The 21,910-nt window shown below is 41.0% G+C and overlaps 1 protein-coding gene and 1 pseudogene across 3 annotated transcripts in view; both read left to right on the forward strand.

The window, feature by feature from the left end:
- TRANK1 (tetratricopeptide repeat and ankyrin repeat containing 1) overlaps positions 1-21,910 on the forward strand; it is a 117,657-nt gene that overhangs the window by 51,518 nt on the left and 44,229 nt on the right. For all 3 annotated transcript variants that reach the window (XM_007971810.3, XM_037988474.2, XM_007971813.3), the window contains 4 exons: positions 950-1,033; positions 1,573-1,711; positions 3,958-4,089; positions 18,552-18,722. In XM_007971810.3, the coding sequence (XP_007970001.3) occupies positions 950-1,033; positions 1,573-1,711; positions 3,958-4,089; positions 18,552-18,722 (526 nt within the window). The remainder of the gene's footprint in view (positions 1-949; positions 1,034-1,572; positions 1,712-3,957; positions 4,090-18,551; positions 18,723-21,910) is intronic.
- On the forward strand, positions 12,371-18,545 carry LOC103221086 (chromobox protein homolog 3 pseudogene; annotated as a pseudogene).

The following is a 21,910-nucleotide window of genomic DNA, read 5'->3' on the forward strand; positions in this document are numbered from 1 at the left end:
GCAACAAGAGTGAGACTCCATCTCAAAAAAAAAAAAAAAAAAAGGATATCAATCTGAAAGAAACTAGAAGCGAGATGTGGCTATGGGCTCAGTTCCTGTGGTCCTAAGTCCACTGGCAAGAGCCATACATGAGAGAGGTTGGAGCTGAGACTGGGTCTCCAGTCATGATCATAACAGAGCTGGGAATTCTTAGACCTGTTAGCATACCTGAATGATCTCAGTAGGGGCTTCTCAGGATGTGCTGTGAGACCTATGAAAACTGGCTTAACTTCTCTGGAATTTAGTCTCTTCAGCAACTTTAGATAGGGTCAGTAGTTTAACAACTGGGTCTCTGAAAAGAAAAGGTCCCGATTTGTAGCATTTGCTAATTTTGGTCATGTAAATACTCTCACCATGGCCAATTTCCAGCTACTCATATGACATACAAGACTTGGAGTTAGGAAGAGATGTGCACCGTCAGCTCAGTAGCTGATAGGAGCTGGCTCCAGCATACCATTTGACAGGGTCTAATGGGCTCCAAGTACTTGGGGCTTTTAGAATGCTGATGTGCTGAATAATTGATTGGGGTAGGGTATTTCTAAAGGATTTGAGTCTTCCACTTGTTAAGCCTTAAGAACTTGGCAGGGAATTACTCTTTTTTTTTTTTTTAAATCCCATTGCAACTATACTGTGAAATGCGCATGACATCATCTGCTCCTGTCCTCAGCAGGCTTTGAGGAAGTGTGGAGAGGCCTTAGTCCTCAGCAGGAACAGGAAGTTGGCTAGACAGAGACTCTGATTGTCACAGCAAATAGCTGAAAAACTTGGCAAGCACTTTAAAAAAAGACAAAGCTAGAGAGTGGTTTTTTTTTATTTGCTTGTTTTAAAGCTTAAAATAACTTTTTTGCTTTAATAACCCATGTGGAGAACATTATTATTCCAGCCTTTTCTTCTTGTCTTCTCCCACCAGTCATTTCTACTTCTGTCAGCAAAAAAAGACCGATTACCAAGAAATATTCATGTCCCAGAGTTATCACTGAAAAGTCTCTTTGAGGTAAGGTGTTTTTTTTTTTTTTGTTTTTTTTTGTTTGTTTGTTTTTGAAACTGAGTCTCGCCCTTTCTCCCAGGCTGGAGTGCAGTGGCACGATCTCAGCTCACTGCAACCTCCGCCTCGTGTTTCAAGCAATTCTCCCTGCTTCAGCCTCCCGAGTAGCTGGGATTACAGGCGCCTACCACAATGCCTGGCTAATTTTTGTATTTTTTGGTAGAGATGAGTTTCACCATGTTGGCCAGGCTGGTCTAGAACTCCCGACCTCAGGTGATCCACCCACCTTGGCCTCCCAAAGTGCTGGGATTACAGGTGTGAGCCACTGCGCCTGGCCTTGTAAGGTGATTTCTGGAAACATAACTTCCTTGTGTCTGGTACTTTCTCCTTCAGCTGCCTTACCACAGATTTGTTATTTATAATAATCCTAGGCTTGGACCACAGCTAATCCAAGTGTTACTGATTCCATACTTTATGGGTAAAGGAGTTTGAAGCTTCATATTGATTAGTGACTTCCATAATTTCTCTTGTGTTGTTTTTTTCCCCAGAAATACGTTTTCATTGGACTTTATGAGAAGATGGAACAAGTGCCCAAGTTGGTCCAGTGGCTCATCTCCATTGGTGCAAGTGTTGAGACTATAGGACCGTATCCCCTTCATGCCCTCATGCGACTCTGTATCCAAGCCAGTAAGTCTTCTTCCTGTTTTCCACCCTCCAAGCTGCCCTTCTAGCCGAGTTCTGGGACTCTGTTGAGCTCAAGTGAAACTAGAATTAAGCCACTTGAATGCAGACCGTTTGAATATTCAAATGATCTGGTTATTCAAATGAATGAAGCAGCAGGGAAGTCGTATCATTTTTATCTTTCCTGGCACCTAGTAGCTGCAGGAGGTCCAAACGGAAAGGATTCTGTGTTTCTAGACAGATCCTGGCAGGAGGGTGGAGTCCTGGTACCTAAGGAAGGGACTTAGGACGGACAGCTGTTGCTGGGCAACACTCCCAGGAGACCTGCAGAGTTTCTTCCTTTCGGCATAGGCAGCTTTGGTCTTTTTCTCTAGGTTCATCTTCACTCTAGCCCAGAGGGCTGACGGCTGTGTTGTGGGACACACAACACAGTCCCTTGGCTGGGGGGATCCCAAGTGAGACATGAGCTGTTGCTGATACAGTTTGGTTGTGCTTCTTTTAAAAGACTGCTATTTTCATGAAGTTCTTTTTTAAGCTTTGCCATCTGGTTATAGGATTTAACTTTAAAAATATTTTTATTTTATCATTAACACACACATACACACACACACACTTTAGATAGAAGTTTGTTTTTCTTTCCAAGCACACGTGGCATCACTGTGGGACATTCACCCCTAGCATTTTACCGCCAGAAGGGGCCAAGAGAACTTGTCCAGTCTACCTCTTGTAGGCTGTATTGTCTCCCCAGGAATGGGGGAGTGGGAGGTGGCCATGGGCTTGAGGCCTGGGACCCCTGTCTTTGCTGTAGCCAGATTTGTCCTGCTGTTATTCGTTTCATATAGTGGGGAATTTTATAAGATGTATATATATATTTTTTGAGACTGAGTCTCACTCTATTGCCCAGGCTGGGGGAGTGCAGTGACGTGATATTGGCTCACTGCACTGCAGCCTTTGCCTCCTGGGTTCAGGTGATTCCCCTGCATCAGCCTACCAAGTATCTGAGATTATAGGTGCCCGCCACCACGCCTGGCTAATTTTTGTATTTTTGGTAGAGACGGGGTTTCACCATGTTGGCCAGGCTGGTCTCAATTTTCTGATCTCAAGTGATCCACCCACCTCAGCCTCCAAAAGTGCTGGGATTACAGGCGTGAGCCCCACCATGCCTGGCCAAGAGATTTTATTCTTACACAGAGATTGGCAGATAAAACATCTAAAAGTAAAGCCTGATTCAAAGCTACTTAATCTAATCCTGCCAGTTTCAAGTGAGGAACTGGAATGCAGAGAAGTGTGGCTCTGGTTATGAATGTCATGGTTCCCCATTGTGTCTCCTTTTAAGTTAGTTCCTGTGATTGTAGGGAATATCAGTAAGATTGAGCCTTCAAGTTGGTAAGTTTTAGTCCTTCATTTGTTTCTCAGAGAACTCTGACATGGTGACAAATGGGAGTCCAAAGAGTTGGCAGAGGTTTGTGGCTTTCCTAGATCTCAGGAACTTCAAGGAAGGAATTGAATATATATGTCCCATGGATAATAATGCAGTAGGGTAATCTCATCAGAGATACTGGCTTGATTATTAAAGTGGAGGCTGTTGCGCCTCACCCAGATCCTCTTTGCCACCAACCCCCTCACCCCCACCTGCTGTCAATGTTAGCTGCTAACAACTCACAGCTGGCCCCTTGGGCAGAGCGTTGCTCTTTGTCAACAGAAACCACTTCCCAGAGAGGTTCTCTCTGGACCTTGCCTCTCTCCCTGAGTGCATTCTGTAGCTCTTGATTGACTGACATGGGGATTCAAAAGGCCAGCCCCAGTGCCTCAAGGTGGGTCTAGGCTGTGGTGCATTCCTGCTGCAGAGCTGCTCATGAGGTCAGGCTGGAGTGACCCTACTAGGATTACTACCTTGCGTAGCTGCTTCCCCTACCTGTCCTGCCTCCCTCGCTCTTTCTCGTGCTATCTCTAGCTCAGTCACATGTATAAGAATACCTATCGCAGGCTTCTAGGGAACCTGACCTCCATTGATTCTGGGTCGCTTTCTATAACTCATCCTCTTACTTGACAAACACCCGTGTCTCCCCACACCTGTTTGTGGTGAGTGGAAACGTATGTTGGATTCCTCATTTGGTTACCTTAGTGTGGTCCACGTTGACTTGCTTTGCTGATTTTCTTTCTTTCTTTTTAATCTATTGCTGCTGCACAAATGAACTTTGCTGACTTTCTATATGTGGAAAACATTAGTAAGTCATTCTAATTCCCTTCAGGGGAAAACCATCTTTTCCGGTGGCTAATGGATCACAAGCCCGAGTGGAAAGGCCGCATTAACCAGAAGGACGGGGATGGCTGCACTGTCCTGCACGTCGTCGCTGCCCACTCCCCAGGATACCTCGTCAAGCGTGAGTAGTGGCACCTCACTACTCACAGTAGTGACTTCAAGTGTCAGAGGGTGCGCTGTGGCTGGCTGGTGTCAGGCTTTGAGGACCCGCAACTGCCTTGTTTTACCCATTCTATCCCTAGCTGGTTCAGAGGGCTAAACTTCCCCTTGAACTAAACTTGATTTTGGTCGGTGGGTGGGTAAGCTGTATGCAGAAAGAAGGTGAGGTGAGAGAAGGAAGAATTGCTGGGCTTCAAGATCTCTTTCACCTTGAAATGGCTTCTGTGGGGTTGAATGGTTTCAAGAAAATGGGCTCCTGGCTGCCTTTGTTCCCTCCTTCATCACATGGTTACTCATTTTATTTTATGCCAAATCTGTGTTAGCTGCCAGAGAGGAATTATGAACTGAACTGCACATGGTTCTGTCTTCATGGCACTTAGAATGTAACACAGGGATTGCATCTTCCCTTACCTGCTGGGGCCAGACCGGGCACATGAGGGAGTGAGGCTGGCACATGCGAGGAGAAGCTGGTTCTTCTGACACCAGTGCACCATGTTAGCCTGGGAAGCAGAAAGGCTGTGTTCACTCTTACAGAGCTCTCTGATGTCACTCACTTTTCTTGAAACTCTCAGACCCCTCAGTTTTTGCTTTCTGTTTGGGACAGAGAAGAACATACTATTTCCCATAATGATAATGGACTCTCAGCCTCTGTGGAAGGGAGGTGACAGGGAGTGGTGAGGAGCTTGTGCTGCTGCAGCCTGGAGCTGATCATAGGAACAAGGCTGGGCTGTCATATTCTCATGGCAAGAGATGTTGGACATCTGGATTTTTTTTGAGACGGAGTCTCGCTCTGTCGCCCAGGCTGGAACAGTGGCAACATCTTGGCTCACTGCAACCTCCACCTCCCGGGTTCAAGCGATTCTCCTGCCTTAGCCTCTCCCGAGTAGTTGGGACTACAGGTGCACACCACCATGCCCAGCTAATTTTTGTAACTTTAGTAGTTATGTTGGCCAGGCTGTTCTTGAACTCCTGACCTCAAGTGATCCACCTGCCTTGGCCTCCCAAAGAACTGGGATATAGGCATGAGCCACCATGCCCGGCCAGAAATCTGGATTTTTTAAAACTGTGAAATCTTGTGATTTTTTTCAGCTGTCTGCTCAGATTTAAACATGCCTGTGAACTAGAATCAGCCTGAAGGCCTCCTTTTGGGGACCTCTGGTCTGGTGGTTACTCGTAGGAAACTGTCCTCCCTTCAGCATCTCTCAGGAGGAGCCCAGTGAGGCTGGTTTCTCTAATGTCATTCCCACTGAACTGGGACCTAGGAACCTATATCTAGGGAAACAAAGGAGAAGGGTTCTGTGGATTTTTGAGCTTTATTGAAATGTTATTCATATACTATATAATTTACCCGTTTAAAGTGTACAGTTAAATGCTTTTTGATCTATTCAGAGCTGTGCAAGTATCATTACAGTACATTTTAGAACGTTTTTATCCTAAAAAGAAACCCTGCATCCGTTAGCAGTCATTCCATTTCCCTCATCCCCAAGCCCTAAGCAACCATCCCTTTTTGTCTCTATGGATTTGCCTATTCTGGATATTTCATGTAAGTGGAATCAGAATATAAGGCCTTTTGTGACTGGCTTCTTTCACCAGCATGTTTTCAAGGTTTATCTGTGTTGTAGAATGAATCAATACTTAATTCCCTTTTCTTGCCAAATAATATTCTATTGTATAAATACACCATGTTTTGTTTATTCGTTCTTCAGTTGACGGGTGTTTGGGTTGTTTCCACTTTCTGGCTAGTATGAATAATGCTGCTGTAAATATTTGTGTACAGGGCGTTTGTTTTCATTTTTCCCAGCTAGATACCCAGGAGGAGAATTGCTGGATCATATGGTAACACTATGTTTAACCTTTTGAGGAACTGCTAGACTGTTTCCCAAAGTGGCTGTACCATTTTACAGTCTCAACAGCAGTGTATGATGATTCCAGCTTCTTCACATCCTAACCCTTGTTATTTATTATCTGTTCTTTCGATGTTCTCTGTGTTTTAGTCCCTTCTTAAAGACAGTGATATTCTGGCAAACAACTAGCTCTTCAAGAGAAAAGCCCTGAATTGTAGCATTTCTTGAGTTCCATGGTATAATCAGGAGTGTCTGATCTTTTGGCTTTCCTAGGCCACATTGGAATAAGAATTGTCTTGGGCCACACATAAAATACAGTAATACTAAAGATGGCTGATGAGTTTAAAAAAAAAAAAAGAAGGTCCGTGCACAAATCTCATAATGTTTTAAGAAAATTTACAAATTTGTGTGGGCCATGGGTTGGACAAGTGTGGAAATACTCCCATGGTGGCATAATTCATGCTACCAATGTGATGTCATGCAACACAGAGTTGGGAAGAGATGTGTGGTAGGACGTTATTATATTTTAGTTTTATCATACAGATACATATTAAGATAGAAGTAAAGAAACCTCATCATAGATAATAGCAAAATATAGTAAAAATTATTAGGAAGTGATGGGTTTTGTTTGTCATACAATTTTTTAAATTATAATTTTTATCAACCAGCTTGCAATATTTCTGGACATTAAACAATTGGCTCTTGTGAACTGATATGAACTGGGTCTTAGCATACCACTGTGCTAAACCTAACATTAGCCTAGTAATTTATGGTTAAAGAATGTGCCACAACAATCATTGTGCTCTCTTTACATATCTCTACCCTGCCAATCTTCAAGAAAAAATACTTCCTGTCTGACTCTTTGATTTGCAAAAAACACATCTCCAGGTCTCCTGACATGCATGTGGCATAATGGCACGCACTTGTAGTCCCAGCTACTCGGGAGTCTGAGGTAGAAGAATCGCTTGAACCCAGGAGGTGGAGCTTGCAGTGAGCTGAGATTGTGCCACTGCACTCCAGCCTTGGTGACAGAGCGAGACTCCATCTCAAAAAAAAAAAAAAAAAAAAAGCCAAAAAAACCCCAAAACAAAATAATAAACATAGACAGAAGGAACAAAAATTTTAAATCAACATTAATCAAAGACCATAGTAATACCTGTGGCTGTCAACACCTACCTCAGCCTCCCAAGCAGCTGGGAGTACAGGCACGTGCCACTATGCCCGGCTAATTTATTGTATTTTTAGTAGAGATGGGATTTCAGCATGTTAGCCAGGATGGTCTCGATTTCCCGACCTTGTGGTCTACCTGCCGTGGCCTCCCAAAATGCTGGGATTACAGGTGTGAGCCACCACGCCTGGCCATTTTTCTCTTTATTTTTTGTTTTGTACTGTCTTTGAAATCTAGCATGTGTTTCACTCTTTTCACCACATCTCATGCATTTCAAGTGCTCTATAGCCATATGTGGCTTAGACTCTAACCTGTATGTGGCTTAGAATAACAATTTTATACTAGTTCTAATACAGAAAAATCAAGTTGGGAGGATAAAATGTGAAGTAAAGAGAGGGCTGGCTGGGTGTGGTGGCTCACGCCTGTAATCCTAGCACTTTGGGAGGCTAAGGTGGGTGGATCACTTGAGCCCAGGAGTTTGAGACCAGCCTGGGCAACATGGCAAAATTAACTGGGAGTGGTGGTGGGCACCTGTAGTCCTAGTTACTCGGGAGGCTAAGGCAGGAGAATCACTTGAACTTAGGAGGCGGAGGTTGAAGTGAGCTAAGATCGCGCCACTGCATTTCAGCCTGGGTGACAGAGCAAGTTCCTGCCTTAAAAAAAAAAAAAAGGAGGACCTTTTCTTCCTTCATATAGATGTTAACATAGGCTTCCACTATGACCTCCAACGAAGGAAGCTTCTCAACTCTCACAGGCTCCTTCTCCTTCTTCTGCTTTCTCCCAAACCCTCTTCATCTTCCTCTTTTTTCATCAGGGAAAATCTTGTCTCTATTTTTTAAAATGTTTTATTTTGAACTAATTTTAGACTTACAGAAAAGTTGCAAAAGTATTTCAGAGATTTTCTGTACTCCCCTCACCCAGCCTCCTCATAGAGTTAGCATGTTATATAATCAAAGGTTAGGCCAGCACAGTGCCTCCTGCCTGTAATCCCAGCACTATGGGAGGCCAAGGTGGGAAGATCACTTGAACCCAGGAGTTTGAGACCCGCCTGGGCAACATAGTGAGATCCTGTCTTTATAAAAATGAACATAAAAAATTTAGCTGGGTGTGTTGGCACAGGCCCGTAGTCCTAGCTACTCAGGAGGCTGAGGCGGGAAGATGGCTTGAGCCCAGGAGTTCGAGGCTGCCGTGAACTACGATCATGCTGCTGCATTCAGCCTGGTCAATTGACTGAGACCCTGTCTCTAAAAAATAAAATAAAAGCAAAGTGTAATTATCAAAATGAAGAAATTAACATTGATATAATACTGTCCACTAATATACAGACCTCGTATGAGTTTACCAGCTTTTTTTACTAACGTACCTTTTCTGTTCCAGGATCCCACATTGCATTTAGTTTTTGTCTCCTTAGTGTTCTGTAGTCTGTGACCATTCCTCAGTCTTTCCTTGCGTTTTGTTACCTTGACCCTTTCGGAGAGTAGTAGTCAGTTATTTGGTAGACTATCTATCAATTTTGGTTTGTTTGATATTCTGTTATGACTGGAATGAAGTTACGTGTTTTTGGTAACAATATTACAGAAACGATTTTGTGTCCTCAGTGAATCGTACCAAGGGGTTCATGATGTCAATAATTCTTATCATATTAACCTTGGTTATTGGTCAAGGTGTGATGTGTAGAGCTTCTCCACTCTAAAATTACTATCTTTTCTTTTGTAGTTAATGAGTATCTTGGAGGGGATACTTTGAAACTGTGCACATACCCTGTTTCTCTTCAAACTTCTGCCCACTAATTTTTTTATCCATTGGTAGATCTTGACAGCTACAGATATTACTATGGTCTTTGATTAATGTTGATTTAAAGTTTTCCTTCGTTCTGTCTACATTTATTGTTTGAAATATTTTCTTCCCCCTTCCCCTCCAAGACAGAGTCTCGCTCTGTCTCCAGGCTGGAGTGCAGTGGTGCAATCTGGGCTCGCTGCAACCTCCGCCTCCTGGGTTCAAGCGATTCTCCTGCCTCAGCCTCCTGAGTAGCTGGGATTACAGGTGCATGCCATCACGCGCAGCTAATTTTTATATTTTTAGTAGAGATGGGGTTTCACCATGTAGGCCAGGATGTTCTCGATCTCTTGACCTCAGGCGATTCACCCGCCTGGGCCTCCCAAAGTGCTGGGATCACAGTCGTGAGCTACCACTCCCACCCTATTTCTTGGAATTCTTCTGTAATGAAGAGCTGTTCCTTCTCCCTGTATATTCGATTATTTAATGATTTCAGTATGGACTCGGATATTTATTTTATTCTATGGGATAAAATCCAATGCTATGATTATTTATTTTGTTGCTAACATTGCTCCAGCTTTAGCCATAAGGCATTCTTCAGACTGGCCCCTGTGTTCCTTCAAGTCCCCGTCTTTATTTGAGCACTTCCTTACTTTCAGACACCACAAGGTGTTCCACGTTCATATCGCGTGTTCCCTGTCCCAGCCCTGGAATCATCCACTTCTCTAAGGATCTATCGGAGAATGTTAGAGGAAACAAGATCTGGTACTAGGTATGCCATTGCTAAGTGGAGTGTCATTGTTTCTAGGACTTCTCGGCAGATAAGAGCTAGGACATATGTGTATGTGCACTAACTGATGAAGTAGTATGTAATCAGATGTAGGATCTGTATAATACAGATGTACATCAATAATACAGTTGTAGATCTGTATTATTGTATCTCTCTGCATATGTCTATGTTAAAAACCATGAGTTTATAGTGATACCTCTGATTCCAGTCCAAACACCATGATCATTCAGCCTTTTTTATTTGTAACATTGTTCATCTACAATATATTTATACTTACTCAGTCTATGAGTTTCAGACTAGGTAACCCATAATACCTCTGTGGGAAACACATTTACTGACTAGATTTATATTCATTTTATGTTCATTTATATTCAGCGTTTTTTGTCTTTAGCCTTTGAGCATCCTGTTAAGATACTGGTAGTTCTTTTCTTTCCCACCCCCTTTATTATGGTTTTGTTAGTAATTTGTAGAACACTCAGGCTCATTATTTTAGTGATTGTGTTCCATTTTTGGATTTGCCCCACATCCTGATTGATTTTGTTTGTAGTTTGGGTATATGAAGGGCCTGTGAAATATTACCATCATTCTAGGAGTCAGAACTTAACAAAAGATAGGCTTAGAGAAATGTCACTTCCTTCTCATCCTTGCTCCCCGGCCATTTCCATTTCCTCCTCCTTTCTGCCCCCTGCCCATCCAGTCTTATAGATTATCAGTTTCTTTAATTTCAGGCCTATTCTTTCTGGATTTCTTTTGCAGCAATGAGCACATGCATGCTATTTTCTTATACCCCTTTTTTTTTCGTGAAGAGTTACGTTGTGTAGTTACTCTTTGGCACTTTTTCTTTCTTCTCTTTTCTCTGTGTGTGTGTGTTTTTTTTTTTTTTTTTTTTTTTTTTTTTTTTGAGACAGCGTCTCACTCTATCACCCAGGCTGGAATGCAGAGGTGCAGTCTTGGCTCACTGCGGCCTCACGATCATTTATCAATTTATTGTTTATTGCCCCCAGATTTGGAGTTACAAAGTCTTTCCTTACACCAAAGTTAAAGAGGAACTCACCCGTATTGTCTTCAGGTGCCTGTAGTGTTTCGTTTTTTTACATTTAGATTCTTGGTCCATTGTAGTTTATTGTAAGAATCTAGCTTTACTTTCTTCCAAATGATTACCTATTTGTCTCTGTACTATTTATTTAAAAGTCTGTCTTAACCTCAGTAATTTGAGATGCCACTAATGCTGATCTTTCTGTTTTATTCTATTTATCTCTTTGCCTATTCATGTGTTATAGGTGTCTTTGAATCACCTTTCTAAAAACCAGTTTAAAAATTTTCAGTATGCTTTATACCCACCAGGATGACTAAAACAAAAAAAGATAACAAATGTTGACAAGGAAATGGAAAACTTGGATCCTTCATGCATTGCTGGTGGGTAAGAAAAATGCTGCATCTGCTTTGGAAAACAGTTTGACAGTTGCTCAGAAAGTTAAACAGTTACTATAACACCAAATATGTCGCTCATAGGTATATACCAGAAAAAACGTAAACATGCCCAAATAAGAACTTATACATGGTTATTCATACCAGCATTATTCATAATAGCCAGAAAAGTGGGAACAACCCAAATCTCTGTCAACTGAGGAATGGATAAACAAAATATGCCATATCCATGCCAGGGAATATTATTCAACCATAAAAAGGAAGTACTGATACATGCTACAACACAGAGGAACATTGCAAGCGTTATGCTAGGTGAAAGAAGCAGACAAAAAAGACCACATGTTGTGTGATTTCGTTGATATAAAATGTCCAGAATAAGGAAATCCTAGAGACAGAAAGTAGATTACTGGTTGCCAGGGGTTGGGGAAGGGGAGTAGAGAACGACGTAACGTGTATGAGATTTATTTTAGGGGCGATGAAAATGTTCTGGAATTGGATAGTGGTGATGGTTGTACAACTTCATAAATATACTAAAACTAATTAAATTATACAGTTTATATTTATTGAGAGAGATTTTCCTTCTGTCGCCCAGGCTGGAGTGCAGTGATGTGATCTCGGCTTATTGTAACCTCTGCCTCCTGGGTTGAAGTGATTCTCCTGCTTCAGCCTCCCAAGTAGCTGGGACTACAGACATGTGCCACCATGCCTGGCTAATTTTTTTTTTTTTTTTTTGCAATGGAGTCTCGCTCTGTCACCCAGGTGGAGTGCAGTGGTGTGATCCCCGCTCACTGCAAGCTCTGCCTCCCGGGTTCATGCCATTCTCCTGCCTCAGCCTCCCGAGTAGCTGGGACTACAGGCACATGCCACCACGCCTGGCTAATTTTTGTACTTTTAGTAGAGACGGTGTTTCACCATGTTGGCCAGGTTGGTCTTGAACTCCTGAGCTCACGTGATCTGCCTGCCTCGGCCTCCCAAAGTGCTGGGATTACCGGCATGAGCCACCACACCCGGGCAAATAATACACTTTAAAAGAACGGATTTTATGTTATATGAGCTGTATCTCAACTGAAAAAATATTTAAAAGGGGGAAAATATTGAAAGTTCATGCTTTTGATAAAAAAAAGTTCATTGGATCTGGCTTGAGCTTAAGGTGCACAGGGTTGGAGATGCCACAGACCCATGACCTAGAACTGCTGAGAGGCAGTGAATAGTGGCTCTTCAAGTGTGCAATAAGAAAATGGCCTCCAATTAAACTACATTGCCAACAACGGGAAAAAAAAAAACCAGAATGGAAAGAGTAAAAAAGGTAGAGAATTTGTGGTGGAAAAAGTAGTAGATTGATAGGTAGTGAAAGGGAAAGTGGCTGTTTCTTCAAGTGGAAGGAATTTACAGATGCTACAGACCTGCAGATGGAAGAACATCGTGAAACAATGCTTGGTTACCTGAAGAAAATTTAGATTCTCCAGAGTTAATTGAAGCATTTATTAATTCCCAAATTAAGTAAAGAAAAGAAATTACAAAATACTTTATCTCACAGTAAATCTGATGACAGCAAATCCAAAAAGGAAAAAGATGCTGCTGAGAAACCAAGAGGGCTTGCTAGAGGCCTTAATCCTGAAAGAATAATTGGTGCCACAGACAGCAACGGAGAATCGATATTTCTCACGAGATGGAAAGATTCAAATGAGGCCAACTTGATGCTGGCAAAAGAGAAAAGTGTGGATTTTTCTTAAATTGTAATTGTTTTTTATGAAGAAAGACTAACTTGGCATTCTTGTCCAGAAGATGATGATGTGTGTGTGTGTGTATAATATAAAATATAAAATCTGGGTCTTGGTTTTTCATTTACTAGTGTGAAGAAATAACTACATTGTAATGAAAATCAAGTTTGATATGTTCATTTTCAAATGGTGTTGGGAGAGTTGTTGGGTTTGTTGTTGTTTTTTTCATCAATAGCGCTGGTTACTTTGAACAAAGAAACAAAAGCTCTCTGTAGTTGCTTCCTTTATCAGTAAAGAGCATTTGATACCATGGTATATTATTTCCTCTGCAGTAGAGGACAGATTTTCTAAATGTTGGGGGAAATTCTCATAGTCATTAATCATAACTTGGCTTCTCATAAGCCTGAGGATCATTCTGGTTGTTTTGTTTTGTGTATGTATATATGTAAATAGTTTTCTTTCTTTTTCTTTAAACAATTGCCAAAATAAAAGTCACAGGGAAGCCCGTGTTTGTAGTTTGCAATCATTCTGAGCAACCCAAGGGATAAGTCACTTCCAGGCACATTGAAAATTTCCCTGAAGCCATGTGTATCAAGTGAAATAAATGATTCTAATTAATCAGGCAATTTAAATTGACAATTTAAAAGCATTTATATCTAAAAATGCAATGGTTTGTTAGCAAAATTCCTTAAAGAAAAATTTTATTATTGCCAGCAACCCAGCAGCCTCCCTATCCCGGATGAGGAAACTAGGAAAATCCTAGTACGTTTTAATTAAACAAGACAGTTAAATGGGCATTTAAAAAGATTCTTTTAGTGAGCCATTTTTTTTCTTTCTTTTTTGTTTTGAACTTTTATTTTAGGTTCAGGGGGATACATGTGTAGGTTTATTATATAGGTAAACTGCATGTCATAGGGGTTTTGTGTACAGATCATTTCATCACCTGGGTAATAAATATAGTAGCTGATAAGTGGTTTTTTTTATCCTCCCCCTCCTTACACCTTCCACTCTCAAGTGGGCCCTAGTGTCTGTTGTTTCCCTCCTGGTATCTGTGTATTCTAGTTGTGTAGCCCTCACTTACAGGTAAGAACATGTAAGTTGAAATCCCTGTTGCTACATTGACTAAAAGGTCATGATTCATGGAATATCTAAGATGTGGCTCATGGAAACTAATCAGATGGTTAGAGATGTTGGCAGTTTAGGACCTGCAGCTGTAAATGAGTGAACAAACTCTTATAATCTAACCCAGCGGTCCCCAACCTTTTTGGCACCAGGGACTGGTTTTGTGCAAGACAATTCTTCCACAGATGGTGGGGTGTAGTTGGGGGTGGGAGACGAGGATGGTTTTGGGATGAAACTGTTCCACCTGAGATTACCAGGCATTAGTTAGATTCTCAAGGGTGGCAATATAGATCCTAGATGCCTCACATGTGCAGTTCACAATAGGGTTTGCACTCCTATGAGAATCCAATGTTGCTGCTGATCTGACAGGAGGTGGAGCTCAGGCGGTGATGCTCGCTTTCCTCCACACACCTCCTACCATGAGGCCCACGTCCTAACAGGCCACTGACCAGCACCTGTCCACAGCTGGGGGGTGGGGGACCCCGATCTAAACTATTGACTCGCATGTTTTTTCTTTACCTCAACTCATTCCTCACATGTACGCTCAGTCTTTTCAGTATTTGTTTTACTGGTTCAGCAGAAGCCAGGAAAAACAACTTGGTATTAATCAGAATGTTATCCAACTGTATATCGTTTATTATTTAAAATCCTGGTGAATGATGGTCAATATATAGTTTCATAGTTTTATACTCCTTTAAAAAATTCAGACACTTCCAAAGAATGTGATAAAAAGTAAATCTCTTTCTACAAAATCAACTACTAAAACATTTTTTTGTGAGTTTTGCCAGTAATGTATTTTTATAATGCCAGTATTTTCCCTTTTAAATATAAATGTAGGTAAGCTCTACCTTCTGTTCAGCAACAATGTATCTTAGTCATCTTTCCCTAATAGTATCGGCATGGCAGTTTCATTTTTTTAACAGCTCATACTGATAGATGGTTAAATGTATTTTAGTTCATTTTGCAATTGAAAACAATGCTTGGAGACCATTCTTTTTTACGTATATGTTTGTGAATCAGTGGGGTTGTATCTATAGGATGATTTCCTAGTTAAGAAGTTGGTCATTTGAAGGAATTGTACATGCTATTTATTTGGATATATTTTAATTTTATTTAAATTTTAAATATATTAAAAAATCAAAAGATACAAAATGTATACATCAAGGGCCTCTATTCTTCTCTGTCCATTAGGCACCAAGGAATGAATGTTACTAATATCTTAGATTTTTTTTCTGCAAATATTTTATGATGTACAAGTAAAAGCATATATGTTTAAGATGTGCTAGCATATTGGTATGTATTTGGATTTTGAAAGCTATTGATAACTTAAACCCCAGAAATGTTGCCTGAACACTGAGTTTATTATCTCCTTCTTAAGTATTTTTTGGTACATACAGAATCAAGAACTCTCCAGATTATTTAAGTTGGCCTAAATTTTAAACCCATTTGAAAACATTGCAGCATCAGTTGGGCCTTAGAAATCTTCAGCTTTGTTTGTAGTTTGGTGGGTGCTTGTTCTTACAATGGTCTCTTTGGCTCTGGTGCATACAGATTTGAGAGGCCCAGGACGGCAGGGGCTCAGGAACTCACCAGAGCTGGGCAGCAGCAGAACCCAAGTCTAGATATGGTTAGCTCCTAAAATTGAAGAAGTGAGGTTGGATCATTGCATGTGTCTTGGTTAGAAGCTACATTCAAACTGGTTTAGGCAAGAAAGAGAATTTATTGTCTCATATGACTGAAGACTCTAGAGTTTGGTTCAGTTGCTTGCTCCAAAGCTGTCTTCAAGAGTCTGTCTTGCCTCTTAGTCCTTTGTGTGAATAAATAATTATGTTCTAATGAAAATCAAGTTAGATATGTTCATTTTGAAAGTGTTGTTGGGAGAGTTGTTGCGTTTGTTTTCATCAATAGCGGTTTGTGGTTATTTCTTCTTTCTGTTAGTTTCGTTTTTAGACAGGCTGCCTTTCAGTTAAGGCCACCAGAACCTTCAGGCTTACTTTCTGCCAATTTGTCAATCTCAGTCAAAGAGGATGCCTCCTCCCAATAGTTCAGTACAAGTCCTCCGAGTGTGTCTTAGTGACCTGACTTTGGTCACATGTCCTCTATGAACCAATGAATCACTAGAGCCAGAAGAATGGAATGATCTGATTGGCAAGGCCCTGGCCAGGATTTAGCCCCTGGAAGAGGGTATGGGACAGAGCCAGAAGAACAGAATGATCTGAGTGGCCAGATCCTGGTTAAGTGTTAGCCCCTGGACCTGGGCGTTGGTGAAGTGGTAGAGAATGTGGTTGTCACAGGGATGTGCGTCTGTCTTTCTGGTGTTCAGACCATCAAATCAGGTAAGGCTGAGAGAGAGGAGGTGCTTTCTCAAAGGAAAACTGGGTGGTTCTCAGAAAAAGGGAGAATGGATACTGACGAGACAAAAAAATAAGTCTAATTTGTTGGCGGTTTTCAAATTTTGCTTCCTTATCCCCTTAAAGAATTTTGAAAATCTGTGTACCTCTCCGTAGGTATTTAAGTTGACATGTGGAATTTTGAATAATTTTGTACACATGGATATTTTAAAATAAAACTGTTACTTCACTTCTTTTTTTTTTTTTTTTTTTTTTTTGAGACGGAGTCTTGCTCTGTAGCCCGGACTGGAGTGCAGTGACCAGATCTCGGCTCACTGCAAGCTCCGCCTCCCGGGTTTACGCCATTCTCCTGCCTCAGCCTCCGGAGTAGCTGGGACTACAGGCGCCCGCCACCTCGCCCGGCTAGTTTTTTGTATTTTTAGTAGAGACGGGGTTTCACTGTGTTAGCCAGGATGGTCTCGATCTCCTGACCTCGTGATCCGCCCGTCTCGGCCTCCCAAAGTGCTGGGATTACAGGCTTGAGCCACCGCGCCCGGCTACTTCACTTCTTTACTTGTATTTAATAGAATGGAAATGACGTCCTTCCAACGTTTCTGTGATTGTAAGGCTGTAAGCGTTACTTTTTTTCTGGATTGAATTATTACTAATTATCAATATGAAGCTTATCAAAACAACATAAATATAGTAAAATTTCTATAATTGTTAAACATAAAAATAAAATTCTGGGGGGAAGTAGGTAAGGATAGATTATGTAGTGCCTTTTAAAAGAGGTTTTGCAGGTATCAGTTAGTTTTAATTGTCTTTTGGGTTGATACCTTGGAGGTGAGGAGTTTTTAACCTCCTTTGGGCAGTATATTATAGTTATACTGTGTCACCATACACTTAGTGGCTTGAAACAATACCCATTTATTAGCCTACAGTTCTTTAGGTCAGTAGAGTGACATGATGTGACTGAGTTTTCTGCTCAGTGTCTTGCAAGGCTGAAGGTGTTGGCTTTGACTATGTTCTCGTCTGGAGTTCTGGGCCGTCTTTTAAGCCCACATGGTTGTGGAAGAATCCAGTTCTTTGCCATTGTTGATTGAGATCCCAGTTTCTCTGCTGGTTACTAGCTACAGGCTGCTCTGGTTATTAGCCAGAGGCTGCTCTTGGCTTCTGCAGGCCACACACATTCCTTGTCCTGTCTCCTGTATCTTCAAAACCAGCAGAGGAGAATTTCTTGTGCATCAAATCTCTCTTATACTCTGAATCTCTGACCTCTAGAACTTTAACCTTTAGGACTCATGTGATTAGATCAGGCCTCTCTGGATAATCTCCCTATATTAAGGTAAACTGATTTGGGACCTTTGTTTCATTTGCAAAGTTTCATCACAGCAGGACCTAGGCTGGTATTTGATTGAGTAACTGGGAAAAGGTGTGGATGCACAGCAGGTCAGAAATCTTGGGGGCTTAGAATTCTGCCTACCACAGTGAGATTCTCGATGGGCAGGAAATATGACTTAATTTTTTTTTTTTTTTGTAAAGTGGGAGAAGGGCAGTTGGCTTCTCAGGAGGTGAATTTTAGGAAAGCTTACATATGGAAGTTGGAGATTAGGCATTGATTCATTTAACTTTCTGTGCCCATTTAAGTCTGTGTACCCCCAGGGATATACCTGTTTCATTCTGCAAACAGTTGCATCTGTGAGCACAGACATACCTTGATGCTTGGCAAATAGATACACCAGAGCAGCAAATGGAGTTGGCATCCAGGGAGTTGGGGCTAGGAGGGTGGTAACAGTGACAACAAAACAGCCGCTGATGCCAGAGCAATCACTGCTTTCATGTCCTGTCTCCAGGCAGACTTTTCTCCTGGAAGAATATTTTGTTTCCTCTCTAGGGAATAAAGAAATCTGAAGTCACAGCTTGATGTTATCCTTACAGCTGTAACTGTTGCCTAGTAACAAGATTCCCCCTCTACTTGCTTGTTACCAAGGAGAGGGGAGAAAGGTAGAGAGAAGCGCACTTCTGAACCTCTTGAAAGCTATTGTCCTTCCCACTCTCCACAGAACTCCTTGCTTCAGGGAGTTGGGTGGACTACCTGAGGCTAGCAGTTGAGGCTCCACAAACAGAGGACCCTAGTCCTTTTGCCCTGGGCTGCTTGGGAGGAGATTGAGAAGAAGAACACTCATGGGGACATCTTATGGAAGGAACCACAACAAACCCCCCTTCTCATTTTGGCCTGCCCTAGGACAAACAGAGGATGTGCAGATGCTCCTGCGCTTTGGAGCAGATCCCACTTTGCTGGATCGACAGTCTCGGTCTGTTGTGGATGTCCTGAAGAGGAATAAGAACTTCAAAGCCATCGAGAAAATCAACAGTCACTTGGAAAAGCTAGCTACGTGTTCTAAGGACCTATCAGGTACAGCTTCCAGTGTATTAACTTTTGGGGGGGATAAAACTGGTTCTGTGACATTAGATACAAATCCGTTTATCTCTTTTCGGTATATATATGGAAGTGAGACCTACCAATCTTTGGAAAACTTGTTTGCTTTTTTTTTTTTTAAAGGTAGAATGAGACAGCTCTTATTTAGAGAGATGCTATGACATTCTGGGAACTTTTCCAAGTCTACCTTTGGACAGTGTAGGTGATTTTTTTTTTTTTCCCCATGCAAGTACACAGCAAAAAAGGAGAAAAATTAGAATATGAGATAACAAAAATGAAGTCTATTCCTTAGAAACAATTATGGCCAACAATTTAAAATATGCATATGTCTCTATTTCTTGGTTTATCAATTTTGGACAGCATCTGCTGACAAGACCGCGTAAAAGATGAAGTGCTTGGCTGTGTCAGTCCCATTTGTTGGGTTTTGTCTAGTAATGCTATTTGTATTATTTATATTCTGTTTCTTAACTCTTGAGATTTTCATGCTTCATCTACAGATTGCTTCTAAAAATTGCAAATTAGTGAATGACATTTGCATGGTAGTAAGATTATGTAAATGTTACTCTTTCTACAACTGGTAGCATGGGCAGACCCATGGAAAGGAATCACCAAATGTCCTGAAAACTTTGCTCTTTAAATGTGATACTCTTTAAGCATCTCAGTTTAATGAAACATGTATATATTTTTATACTTCTTGTAGTTCTAACACTCATACATGACTCCTATGGTACTGTTATCCACATAGATTTCCTCCTTGATATGTTGGAGTACTTGGTCAAGTAAGTTTTTCATGGAAGAGGCATAGATAGTAGACTTACAGAATTTTTGAAAATGTCTTTCTTTTATCCTCATATTGATGGATAATTTGTCTGAATATAGGCATTGTTATTTCATCAATAGTAAGTTACACTCCCTGCCTTCCCACCTGCCAAATTTTAACTTCTTTGAAATGGGAATGTGTTTTATAATCAGTGACATGTCATAGTTTAATGGCAGCCTTTTCTGTTTTGTTCCTCAGTATCTATGCTATCTTAGTTTTATGAAATATACTGTAAAACCTTGTTCCTCACAACTTTGTATAAATTATTTCATTATCTTCTAGCCCCCACTACTACTGATAGAAGTCTGGTGTCAGTCTCATTTTTTCCCCCTCTAGAATTTTCTCTGTCCTTGGAGTCCTGAAATTTCCCTATATGTATCTAGATGTGGGTCCTTCCTCATTCTTTTGGCTTGGCACCTGTTGGCCCCTTGCATTCTGTTTTCTTAGCCCAGAGGAATTATCTTCTATTATTTTGTTACCATCCAAGTCTTTTTCTCTTTGCCACTGCTATTAAATGGATGAGCTTCTTGAATTTATAATATATGTCTCTGTACCTTTCCCTACCACTCTCTATCTCCTTTTCTCTTCCCAGATCTTTAAATTCGTCTAAAGCTTCTACTTTTATAATTCATCTTGTCCATCGCTGCATTTTTTAATTTGGAAAATTATAGTTTTAATTTTGAGAACTCTTTGTGTTCTGATTGTTTCTTATCTATAGAAGCTTATTCATGTTTTATATTTGCCACATCTTCTTGAATTGCATTTAAAAAAGCAAATAACTTTTTTAAAAAACCTTTCTCCTTTCTTCCCTGAATTATTAATGTTACTTTTGGGGTTAGTTGACTCATTTTCTTTTTTTTTGAGATGGAGTCTTGCTCTGTTGCCCAGGCTGGGGTGCAGTGATCCGATCTCAGCTCACTGCACCCTCCCATCTCCCAGTTTCAAGCGATTCTCCTGCCTCAGCCTCCTGAGTCACTGGGATTACAGGTGCGCACCACCACACCCGGCTACTTTTTGTATTTTTAGTAGAGACTGGGTTTTGCTATGTTGGCCAGACTGATCTCAAACTCCTGACCTCAAGTAATCCACCTGCCTCGGCCTCCCAAAGTGCTGGGATTACTTACAGGCATAAGCCACCGTTCCTGACCTGACTCATTTTCTTGCTTCTCTTTTGTGCTATTCCTTTTCCCTAATTATCTTCTGATCTTTGGATGGTTTGTATTTATGATTGAAGGACTAGATTGATTAATACTTAATAGTTGGTTAGCATGCATTTCCTGCAGTTATTTAAGTGTGCTTCCCTAGAAACACTCCCTCCCTTGAATGTGCAAGTGGGCAGCAAATTGCAGGCAACCTGAAGAGGGCATGTGTTGGGGTCAGAGATAGTCTGTCAGGCTGTAGATGATTGCAATTGCTGGAGTGAGAAAAGTTTTATGTGAGGGAGATTAAAGCTGCTTTTAAAAACACTTCTCCCTCAACTCCATTTCCCCATTTATGTTTTAATTTTTAATTATTTATTTTAAAGGTGTCATTTCTATGAGACTGTGAGAACAGGAGAGAGGGGTAGAGCCCTCTTTTTTTTCCCCTCTTCATGGGTGTTCTTTCAAAGCTTTGACATACCGTGTTTAGTTTTTAAACGACCTCCTGTTTTTAGGAATACTAATTTCTTCTGTGAGACAGTATAATGAATAGATTACTGTGGAATGCTTTTTGAGAGCTTATGCATATCATCTCAGTTTCAGAATGGTTTCCATGATTTGAGAAACTGCAAGTAGCCAAACAGGTCAGTGAATTTTCAGATTTTAAAATAACAGCAGAAGAAGAACTACTACTTAGTGGTAGAAAATGGCTGACTTGTTTGCAACATATATATGTATATATTTATGTGTGTGTGTGTGTGTGTGTATATATATATATATTTTTTAAGAGACGGAGTTTCACTCTTGTTGCCCAGGCTGGAGTGCAGTGGTGCGATCTTGGCTCACTGCAACCTCTGCTTCCTGGGTTCAAGCGTTTCTCCTGCCTCAGCCACCTGAGTAGCTGGAATTACAGGTGTATACTATCACACCTGGCTAATTTTTGTATTATTAGTAGAGACGGGGTTTCAGCATGTTGGCCAGGCTGGTCTTGATCTCTTGACCTCAGGTGATCGCCCGCTTCGGGTTCCCAAAGTGCTGGGATTACAGATATGAGCCACTGTGCTGGCCTGCAAATTTTATCTTCTATTAATTTTAATCTCAGGTCTTAGAATACTGTGTATGTTCTATTTAGTGTTAAAGTCTTTGACCTAAGTCATTTGTGTTGGTTTAGTTTTTGAGGTTTTAGGTTTTTTTTTTTTTAGTTT

Source organism: Chlorocebus sabaeus, chromosome 15 (genome assembly GCF_047675955.1).
Source record: "Chlorocebus sabaeus isolate Y175 chromosome 15, mChlSab1.0.hap1, whole genome shotgun sequence".
Lineage (NCBI taxonomy): Eukaryota > Metazoa > Chordata > Mammalia > Primates > Cercopithecidae > Chlorocebus > Chlorocebus sabaeus.